Below are 11,818 nucleotides of genomic sequence, written 5' to 3'. Positions count from 1 at the left end.
ATCTTTCAAATACTATATCCTGGTGTTTGAATATTTATTATATTAATTAGATTTTAATTGAACTAAAAACTTGTAATATTGAGACTACAAGATTCTTTGACATAAATCTAACTAAATCTTAGTAATTTTTTATAATAGGCCTCTTCTGCATTTTTGTGTCTACGATATAAGCTAGTTCACATCTTAAATAGGAACGTACTTGTTGTTTAAAAAGTATATATAATATACTTGATATTTGAATTCTAATATATGCATATAATTTCAAATATATCAAATATCAAATAAATAACAAAATTTATTACAATCTGGAAACTTTTCCTTTTTTATAGGATATGTTTTAGTCGACTACTCTCAACTGATATATTTATAATTTTGAAATATGTTAAAAAACTCCATTTTATATTCGTAGGGTTAGTTATTTACTTAGAGAATGAATTATCGTCAAGTATTAGTATCATATAGGTATAATATAAAGTATCTTTTTGGAATTCGGTATTTTCTTAATTTTCAAAAACTATCACCACACTTGTGAATGACATTTCCCTTAATATATTTAAATAATATTTAAACACATTTTAATTGCCTTAAAATTCCCTGGAGATAATGTTGAAAATATAATATTTTATTTAATGCGGGCTTTGGGTTTATACATTTTGTAAAGTACTAATCAATATTCCAGAGAGATTTGCTGTAAAACTGTTTACCCGAATCTTAGGTAATATCCGACATCTGTTTCATGTACTAACAAAGTTAATTTTTCTTTATTCGATTTTGTTATTTCTATGGGTTGGTTTCTTTTTGGAGCCTGAACGAAATGAGTTTAAATTTGGTTCGTTGTTTCGTGTTCAGATAACAAATGCTGAGACGCATTGCACATGTTAATTCTCAAAGCTGTGACAAAATCATTTAGTTCTATTTTAAGAAGAGATCCGTTGCCAAGTCTCTCTATCTCTCTCCGTCGAGTCTGGTTTATCAGTCAAAACTTCCGAAAGCCATTTAGCAACGAGATGAATTGTTCTGTTCTGTTCTGTACTGTTCTGTAGTGTTCTGAGAAACTCTGCTTTTGGATCGGATACGTATGGCAATTGTCTGTAATCAACTGACATTGAAAACGTTGCTCGACGATAAGTCAGACTCAAAAGTTGCGAAACAATGTTATTTTAATTTTAATATATATATAAATATATCCATATTATATTATACTTAAATAAAGATACACTTATTTATGTGGGGGATTTCTGTTTACTATTAGGCCAGCTATCTTTGTATTATGTCATCTACTTGAATATAATAGAGCTGTTCCATGATTTTATTAGTCTTGTAGTATATGAGAGGCTTCCGGCAGGGACGATATAGAGCGGTCTATACTGCCCGCTTCCTTTTGATTTTTATCGTTTTAGTATTTATTGAAATGATTCCCAATCAAGATCTGACGCACTTGCCATTACCCTTGGGGGCTGTGCTTCAATTTTTTTTTTTTTACTGATTTTGGGAAGCGGGATTTAATGGCTATTTGTCGAAGTCAAATAATGCGGGTAAATAACATATTCATATCCGATAATCTAAAGCTAGCTGTATATAAACAAAAGTATATATAGATCTTGCGGTAACATGTGATTCTGAACGTACAGATCTGCGGGTATAATATACCCTTCGTGATGCTTTCGTCACTAGCGCGAGCTGCCGTCCGTAGTGAGGCACACTAAGTAGGCTTATGTAATTCAAGGAGATTTATTTTATTTTTTTTAAATATAAATATGAATCTATGTAAAGGATTGAGTCTTTCAGAGTGTGTATTTCATTGTGTAATGACATTTGAGTTTTTTAAAATAAATATTTGGAGAAGGATAGTAAATAGAATCGAGCCAGAATCTTGACCTGCTTTTACAACAGTACGATTTGAATTCAGGTTTATTATGTCTCCTTTTTGAGCATTTTAAGATTAGAAGGTAGAAAAAAACCCCAAAATTTAACAAACTGCAAGTACACCAGAAATAGTTTTCAATATTTTTTGTCATCGCGTCGTATCGTCATATCAATTAGAGCGATACTTGACATTCGGTATCAGCGTTTTATTACCTGTGAATCGATTGTATTAAGAGCTATTAAAATATTTTCTAAAACCCGCTATCATATCATTCAATTAGGCAAGAAATAGCTCTATATATATAGCATCATAAAACATAACATTTTGTGGCTGATAATGTGAGTGTGAAGACTCAAAGCGGACAGCATATACAAGTACTACTACAACGAGTAAACCTATTCAAAGTTCTATTCGAATTCTTATTCGTAGTCGTATTCGTAGACCATATAGAGCTATTCAATTCAATGTTGTTTCCCAACGCACATTAGAGCGCCATAAATATATCAAAATAAAAGTGTCGCCTTCATAATATTTACAACTCGAGTGCAGATAATGGAAGACGCCAAGAACCAGATAGACCTGATAGACCCTCCATATGTATATTCGCAGTAGACAATGGATTGAGTCTCAGGGTTCATTCCAAATGGTTCCCAGTACATTCTCTCTCTCACTCTATATATAAATAATTTTTGGCACCCTGAACACCCAGAGATAAACGCCAGATAAGCTACGGATCAAGATTACGTTCATACTGGCTTTATCAGTCAGCTCTATGCTTATACTATATAGACGCTTTATAGCTGTTGCTATCAAAGCATGGATGCTCCATAAAATTGATTAGATCCTCTACATAAGTGAGTGCTTTTGTATGTGTGTTCTTCTTTTTTTCCAGTCTTGAAACTTGCTACCTTAACTTACGGCCCTTAAAAGCTGACAATGTATCTTCGATGAAACTGGAACTGGGTTAAGCATACAACAATTGGAGGTTGTTTAGAGTAGTCCATAATCATTCCCTGACTCGTATTTCCATTTGCTTGATGATATCGTCTGTGCTCTGTGAGCAACAGTTTTATTATATTGTTGCCCCATCGCTAGACCAGCACCTGATATATTTATGAATTTACAATAGCCGAATTATTCTTCCAATTTCGACAATTTATTACCGAATACTTTGAACGTTTATATACTTGATTCGACGATACTCAAAAGAGGCTACAGAGCGCAACCTTTTACTGTCCCCTCAAGAAAGCAAAAGCAAAAGTATTTTCTATGTATTAGTGTGTGTGTGTGTGTGTGTGCAAGTGTGTAGCAGATAAAAATTAAAAATGTTGTCTAGATAGAAGAAAAGATAGCCACGAGCAGACCCTGCGTATGCGTTATATACTATACCACCAATTATATGATGGCTAATAAAGTTAAGCACCTTCTAAACTGGCCATAATCAATCGCTTTCTGTCATCGCCATAACTTGCACAGGTATTCAACGCATTCACTCGAATCACTCAGTCTGTCAGTCAGAGTTCGCATTGTGTCGCTCAAATTGAATAAATTTACGTGTGTACTTGCAACGGGGTTTCCCCCGGGGGGGGTTTATCTATCGACCTACTGCGCGCTGTGACTTGTTTACAATAAACATTACGTCAAGGCAGCCTCTGCCTCTTTAATATCTATATATATTATGGTAAATATATAGTACACTATATATACTCGTGAGTGTGAGTAGTTCAGTGAGATAATTGCGTGGCCCTTCGACAAGATCGTGTCGTGTATATTTACATTGATTCCAATTTACTAAGAAATGTTTGTATACTCTCATATATACATATATATATTCCTATCCTATATCTTTATATTGTATACGAAGGGGCTTTACATTATCGACGCTACTGTCACTCTCTTGTCATTGGACCATTGTTTATGAGTGTGGGACTTTTGTCTTTATTTACAGTTGCACATTACATGACAGATACTCAACTGTGATACGACCCGCATATTGATATATGACATTCGACCATCTTAAGACAAAACATCTCTCATATTCTAATGGAAAAAGGGTTAGTGAAAAGAATTAACATCTTGTGTACATCATTTTTCACCAAATGGGAATTGCTTTATCTCTTGAATTTCCCTTTAGTTTTTATCATTAGAAGTTGTAAAGATAGAGTTCATATTTCCATTCATTAAAGAGGTATACTAAGGTATTGATAATTTTAGCTGCTTATCAGGCTGTAATTGGCAACACACTCTCTAATTATAGACGCTATATAAAATAATATTTCACTTATTTCAGGGTATTGCAATGTCTTATACGTATACACTAATCATTATTGAAGTTTTATTTGGTTGATCGTTATCGATTACCAAACTGTTTACAATGGTGTCTTATAATCAGTTACATTGTCATTTGTCTATGACAGTGTACTGGGTATTAATATTATGGATAGTGCAGTTAAAGCTTTGTCCAATGTTAACAAAGTTTACCGAATCAATTTAGAGAGAAAATATTCTTTATACGAGTATGAAAAATTTTGATAAAGTTAAAAACTGATTGAATTAATTTACAGAGTATGTTTTCTTTATACCAAAAAACGTTTTAGTAGATTTTATGTAAGTTAAAAAGTATCACATTTCTTAACAAATAAAGTTAAAAACTGTCTAAATAAATTTACGGGCTATTTTTAAATTATTTTTAAAAAACGTATTAACATAATTTCTATAAATAATGCTTAAAAGTGACTATTAAAAAACGTATTAATACATTTGCAAAAAACTAAGGTAATTGCTTTTAATATATTTCCTACAGGGTAGCTCTTAGTCGCATCCAGTTGCATGCAATTCTGTTTAATCGTTAATGTGTTTATTTTCATATTAGAAAATAGATAGTAAGTGGATTGGTTGCATGTACGTCGAGTCAACCACATACTGCCTATAAAGCAACAACAACGATGATAAAAACATCGACAACAACAACTAGAAAGTGCATAGTACACTTTTATATAAAAAATGCGATCAGCGTGAAATGAAGAGCAAAGGAACATGACTAGGGTGAGGGTCAGAGAGAGTAGAAAAGTGAGAGAGTCAAGTGCTCATATTTTATGAGTTGTCACCCTTTAGCATCCACCTCCTTCCCTCCTGCTCATTTCCCGTCTTGCTCTGTCACTGGCAAAGGCTGTGGACTACGACGACGTGTAGTAGTTGTTTTCTATTCTGTTTCTTGTTGTTGCTGCTGCTCCCAATTCGTAAGCGTCGACGGCGACGTCGGCGTCGCAGCTTCGAGTATTTGTTGATATCATATGTATGTGGGCACTTCACTTCAGGGTGTATGCTCGAAATATTTTTGGAGGTTTCACTCTATATTATTTTTTAACCGATTATAAATATAAAGAAAAAGTTTGTCACCAATTTGAAGCATATTCACTCTCGCTCTTTCTTTCCCACTCTCTCTTACATGCAAGATCTTTGCTCCTCTAATTTCGAGTATGTGCGCGTGCGACTCTATCGTATGTGTGTGTGTGTGTGTGTGTGTGTTTGTGGATCGTAGCGTCGTCGGCTCATTTAAGGGGGCTCTGCAATTGTGGCGATCACTTGCCGAGAAGCCAGTGGAACGCAAACAGTGTGATCAATTGTGTTGTGCCTCAAAGAGTGTGTGTGTGTGCGTTTGTGCGTGTGTGATAAATGAGAAAAATACGCAAAAAGAAAATAGCATGTGACAAAACAACAAATCATAATTCAAGCGGTTTTCTCACGTTAATTAAAAAGTAAAAAAGAGAGGAAAATTCAAGAAAAAGGATACAAATGTTGTAAAATATCTTAAAGTGTACCTGGTCAGGAGCAGATTTAAGGATAAACGCACTATAGCCGGCAAGGGTTACACAAGTGAGTGACATTTTCAATTATTTGTGCAACCTCAAAAATTACACCGGGGTAAAGAGCAGATGTCTGTAGGCAAAGGAGACAACTGCGGATCTTCCTGGGTTGCATCTTCCGGTGCACATTGCAAATTGCATGTAACGAGGGGCGCGTGCCGGCTGAGGGAAGAGAGATAGGGAGAGATACGCAGAGAGAGAGAGAGTGAGAGAGAGACAGAGAGGAAGCGAGTGAGAGTGAGATTGCAGCTTTGGATTCATATTAAGTTACGTGCCACGCCTACTGGGCGCAATGCAATGTATCGCACATCATCTGCCCATGGTGCACATCTCGCATTCATTTGACCTCGTTATAATTATAGTGCCTGACCCTAACGAGTAGACTACTTGAATTTGACTTGAGAACTTCGCATTCAGTTGAAATTTATTTTACTTTTTTTTTTGGGATATTTGTGTGCCAAAAGGGACGACTTCCGCTTGTATAACAATGAGAATGGAAATAGCAGCAGGAGCAGGAGCAGCCGTCGAAGTTGAAGTCCTGGCATGTCAATAAGACACACAATTGAAATAACGTAAGGTTTACAAGATCAGCCAAGGCAGATATAACCACTGTACAGTATGCATTGCCTACACTCGCAGCCACTCGGAGAACAATAAACGAGACGACGACGAGACGACGACGACGACTTTTGATTTCTTCAAGAACTTTTGGATAATATAATAAAAAAGGGGGCAGCACACAAACAAATCAGCACGAATACAAGTCTGTGTTTGAGTATAAGTATGAGTATGAGTATGAGTACTAGTACTCGCACTCGTATGAGTATGTTAAAATCTTCACAAAAGCTGCTGCTGCTTTACCATTCTTAAGATCCATTGTCCTTGTGCAGACAGTTAAAGTCAAAGATCAACCATCCAGCTGAGTTAATTATAGACGACAGACCCAGAACGGAACAGAGAAGACAGGAGAGAGAAACAAAGTGAGTTCGCCATGGAAGAAGTCGAGGAAGTGTTCAAGTTCAAGCCAAAGATTTAGAGAGCAGATCGGTGAGGGGCAAGTGGGTCAACGCCTGAGGATATTCAAGTTGCACAGTTGGACATTTGGCGCGTAAAATAAAGTCAAGTATTGAAAGACGGAAAAATATATGAGAGCATTTTAATTCCAGTTAATGTAGACAATTGACGGCTTAGATAGCTAGCTCAGTTAGACTGGAATAAATCTATCAATATATAAAGTACTTTAATTATTATATTGAAACTACATTGACTGTCTGTATAATATATATGTATGTTTAATATATTTTTATTTGTTTATCACAGAAAATGGTAATGATATTTGTCTTAAAAAAATGTTATCGTTTTAGAAAAATTACTTGACTTAAATTGAGATAGATTTTCTTATTGGGAATATAATAATGAAAGCTGTATTTAATATGAAGTAAAGATCTAAGAGACATAGAATTAAAATACGTTGACAAGAAAGAACGATTTCTTAGATTAACAATATTTTCTTCCTAAATAATTTATTTGTTAAATTAAATAAGTCTTTTAGAAAAAATACAATAATACACGCTCTTACAATTTTTGGTTCTCGAAACCATTTTAAATCGAAAGTTCTAAAATAAATATTTTTGTTTCAAAACTAATAACTTTCGACAAATAATTCATATAGAAACTAGCATTAATTTATGGATGCATAGGTTATCTTTTGAAGTTTTCTGAAATATTAGACGAATTTCGAAGCATATCTAATTACTTTGATTTTTTTAAAAATAACTCAAACAGTTCTGAATATTTTTATCCGCAGAGTAAGTTTTCAGTATCTTCCCATAGACGAACAAATTTATAACCCTGGGTAAAATCAGTGCAATTCAATTTCCAACAAACACTTTCACAGTAACATTTGAATGCATTTACAAATATGACTTTTGAGGCGTGTTTGCTGATGAATTATGTGACTCTATCTATGAGTATATATGATACATGCACCCATTTCATTGGTATTGACTTGTAATGCAGACCAAAACGAAATGCAAATAAAGAATTTACAATCCTCTGGAATCCTGGGCATGCAATCCTTTCTATCTGTTCAGAAAAAGAGACAGTGTGTGTGTTAAATTATGTGACAAGGGCGCAACATTGTTGATTATGTTGTTTTAATTTAACGCTATTAGAACCTCAGAAGCCCAGACCCTTTTTTTGGATGGTCTGGGCGCCGCACGAACCATCCGACGACCCTTGCAGCCTTGCAACCTTGCAACCCTTAGCGTGCCCTCATGATAATGATATTACCAAGTTGCGACGTGCGCCTAATTGACTGCTGCTGTTTGACAAACGCAAATAGATAGAGATACAAATATAGATACAGTTAGAGATACAGATACAGATACAGGCATGTCAGCAATAGATACGAATTTGCCTGACACCTTTTGTTGTATTCATATTTTATGAGCGTGTTCTTTTTATCACTTTCGTATTGTTGGCGTAAATTATGAGGGGGCTTGTCCTTAAGTGGCATTTTACTCATGCAAATAAATAACAAGTACACAAATTTATTACCCCAATCACAAAGAGTTTAACATCTTAAAAGGTTGCCTCGTGTAATCTAATTTATTTACTTGCAATGCGGTGGGAAATCATAATTTTTTCCAAGAAAGGATTCTGGATACTCGGTAGACTTATAACTGCACAGTTTTTTGATACATAGAAATCTATAAAATGAATTAATTTTTAAGATAATTTTATCAGCTTTTTTCGCAATAAATAAAAACAGCATCATAATATGCGGGCTCAGGCAAAATTAAAAAAGAAAATACCATAATAATTATCAGCGCGGGTGCCTTATGGCATGTATAAAAGGGATCACGTCATTAAATACTTGGGGGAATCATTATCAGAATCAGAACATTAATTTGTTTTTTGCCATTAGGCACCCTCATAAAGCTCAGGAAGCTATTAAAGTCTGCGATAGTGCAGTCCAGTCAAGCTAAATGTCCAGGAAAATAATTATGTGAGGAAAATTCCCCATATAAAGTCATACAGCGGTCAAGTAAGTTATTAATTAGTTGCTATCTGAAAGTAATACTGAAAAGAAAGATTTATTATAATCATATTGGTAAGGTAATATAATATTTAACTTTATATCTTCAAGACTGGCTGACTCTCAGATTCATACACTCAACTTCAACGCATAAAAATATTAAAATATCTTTTAATGTCATCAAGTTTGTGTTAGTTTTGCATAAAACGAATTCATCAAATTTGAAAAATAGTACTATCGACAAATTAAATATTCCGCATAATATTGTTAATGCTTGACAAATGTGTTAAACAGCCTGTTTAGTTTGAAATACAAATTTGCTTTTCTAAATCTTTCGTTTGATAGAAAATAAGAAAAGCTTAAATCCATTTAATATCACACTTTCATTTTAAATTCATTTATTTCAAATTTTATAAATCATTTAATAGCAATTTTTAAATATTAATATCCTTAGCTTTAGCAATTAGGAAAATCAAATAATTTAAATGAAATTTGTTTTATTTAAAAATGTAATATCTCAAAATCTCAACTTATCACTGAAAAATATGTGTGAACTATCTTAACAACTTGCTAATTGCATAAACCTGCACAACAAATCAGTTGCCAAACACTTTCCCCATTTCCCATTTTGCTTAACCTCAAAAGCCGCGTGAGTGTGGATGTGTTGTGTTTTGTGTGTGTCGGAAACTTTGTCGACAGATACAAAATTAAGTTGCAAACAAAAGCCAACAGCCAAAAATCAACCTTGTACATAGCCTAACCACAGTTACACACAGTCACTTACACTCAGACAAACACACACACACACACACACAAAAAAAAAAGAAAAGCAAAAAAAGCGCAACAGAAATGTGAGCAAAGTGAAAAGGCCCCCAGGCCAAAAGGCAACGCAGTCGCTTTCAATTATTGCCATGAGTTTTTGTGGCCAATACACACACACACACATACAGCCATTAGGCTAATGTGCGCTTATTGCGCACGCTTTGGAAGAGGCACAGACGCAGGTGGCAGGTGGCAAGTAAAACCAACCCCCGCATAAGAAGAGGGAATGGGAGAGGAAATGGGAGAGGGAATGGGAGTCAGAGAAGGAGAGGGGAAAGAGAAAGAAGGCAAACCACAAGCCAGAAACTTGGCACTGTCTGACTGCAAAAGGTTCTGGCAGTGAGATGAGTGTAGAGAGGGAGAAAGAGAGAAGGAAGGGAGGGGGAAGGGGAGCTGTGGTGCTTGGGTGGCTGGGCGGTTTGACTGCGGCTCCATAATAGTCCAAAACGAAACCACAAAACGTAACACAAACAAGATGTGCGTGAGAAAAGGACAGCAGCAGTCAGCAGAGTATCTGTATCTCTCAGTTTCTGTATCTGTAGCTCTCTAAAGATGTTTATATATATAATATATATATGTGTGGGTGTGTGTGTGTGTGTTTGTGCATAATGAATGCGAAGATGTGCACGCCCTATTATCCTGCGATGGCTCCTCCCATCTGCAAAATTTCAAATGATGATGATGATGAGAATGATAATGATGAGAATGTCGTGTATCTGTGAGATACATAGATTCTGCTGCTGCTGCTGCGCTGCTGCATTCTGATAGGAAAACTGAGTAGGTAAATAAGAGAGCATACACTTTATATACATATGTACATATATCTATCTGTGTCTGTATGAGTGTGTGCCCGTATGTGTTTGTGTGTGTGTGTGTGTTTGCTATCCTTTTGTGGCCAGGCAGACAACAACAACAACAGCAACAAAACAGCAGGAGTCCAAATTGTGCCTCGGGTCACAACTCGCATTCGAATCAGAGAAAGGGCAAAACGAAGTAACAGTTCGTGCCACACGATGATGACGATGGCGATAATGATGATTGTGCTGCTTACAGAGCTGACACAGATTCCACACACACACAAACTCACACATACACATACACACTGGGAGAGAGGCAGGCAGAGAGCGCGCTGCACAATTGCAGGGTAGTCAGATACAGATGCAGATACAGATACAGATACACTTAGTATCTATGTGTGTGTTTGTGTGTTACTTGCTCTCTCATTTTCATCCCCTGCTGTTTGTAGTGTGTGGCAGATAAGCAGCAGCTCGATCATCATCATCTGCTTGGGCATCCTGTGGCTGTGGCATCCACCATCTGTGGCAGCAACCAACCAAAGAGACGCCTCTCCCATTCCCACTGCCAGTTGCCATTTCCACATCCATTTCTCAGACTCAGCAGTCAGAACATCATCACTTAGTCAGTCAGTTGGTCGCGTTGTGCGCGCTCGCAATCGGAATCTCAGTTTTTGTTGTCGCCGTCGTCGTTGCTGTCGTCGTTGCTGTCGCTGTCGCTGCTTGCGCTGGCGTCAACGCTGGCGTCGACGTTGCGCTATCGTCGCGCTGCCAGCGTCACGTATCCGTTCGGTACTCAGTCTTGTGAAGACAACCGGCAGATAGAGACGACACCAAATCAAATAAAATCCAAATCAAAATCAAAATTCAATTCAAATTGATGAAAACTTTTAAAGGAGCATCTTGCGAATAATAATCATACGCCGTGTATGCCAGTTAATTGATCTCGCTCTCTCTCTCTCTTAATATTTCGGCCATGTCGTGTCGCGATTTTTTGTGCATATGATTTGTTTGTTATTATTATTTAAATTTACATTCTGATTGTGATAATTACAAGAGAAACGCGAAACGGCTACGGAAATCATGTTATGCGATCGTTTTGTTATATCAGGTTGGTTCTAAAAAGGAAATACACTTAAAATAACCAAGTATCTATCGCCTTTATGGATTATCCGTTTGTGTTTTCTGTGTGCTCCAGTTATCAGTTTATTATGAGGAACGTCACGTTTTGAGTTACCACTTTGTTGGTGCCACAAATATTTTTGCAGCAATGTGTAAACCTCTCGGATATATTGACTCCACTTGTCTATATCGAGAAAACTGATTCAGTTTTTATTTCATTGTGTGTCAGTGCAGACGTGTGATAGACTTAAGATTTATGTGAGTGACTAGATCGTGTGTGAAACCAAATGTTACTTCACTGACATTT

The 11,818-nt window shown here is 36.0% G+C and overlaps 1 protein-coding gene across 2 annotated transcripts in view; it reads left to right on the top strand.

Moving 5' to 3' along the window:
* The first annotated feature begins 3,384 nt into the window (after nucleotides 1-3,384).
* The window catches only part of LOC117781416 (transcription factor hamlet), a 30,277-nt gene continuing 21,843 nt past the window's right edge, over nucleotides 3,385-11,818 (top strand). Inside the window, exon 1 of one of the 2 annotated variants that reach the window (XM_034618169.1) lies at nucleotides 3,385-3,548. Coding sequence is in view for 1 of the 2 variants with exons in the window: in XM_034618168.1 (XP_034474059.1) it covers nucleotides 11,473-11,500 (28 nt within the window). In the remaining variant the exon portion in view is untranslated. Of the gene's footprint in view, nucleotides 3,549-11,396; nucleotides 11,501-11,818 lie in introns of those variants that run through there. The other variant, XM_034618168.1, reaches the window with a different exon arrangement.

This window comes from Drosophila innubila (genome assembly GCF_004354385.1).
Source record: "Drosophila innubila isolate TH190305 chromosome 2L unlocalized genomic scaffold, UK_Dinn_1.0 4_B_2L, whole genome shotgun sequence".
Lineage (NCBI taxonomy): Eukaryota > Metazoa > Arthropoda > Insecta > Diptera > Drosophilidae > Drosophila > Drosophila innubila.
This window is presented reverse-complemented; position numbering and strand designations above follow the sequence as displayed.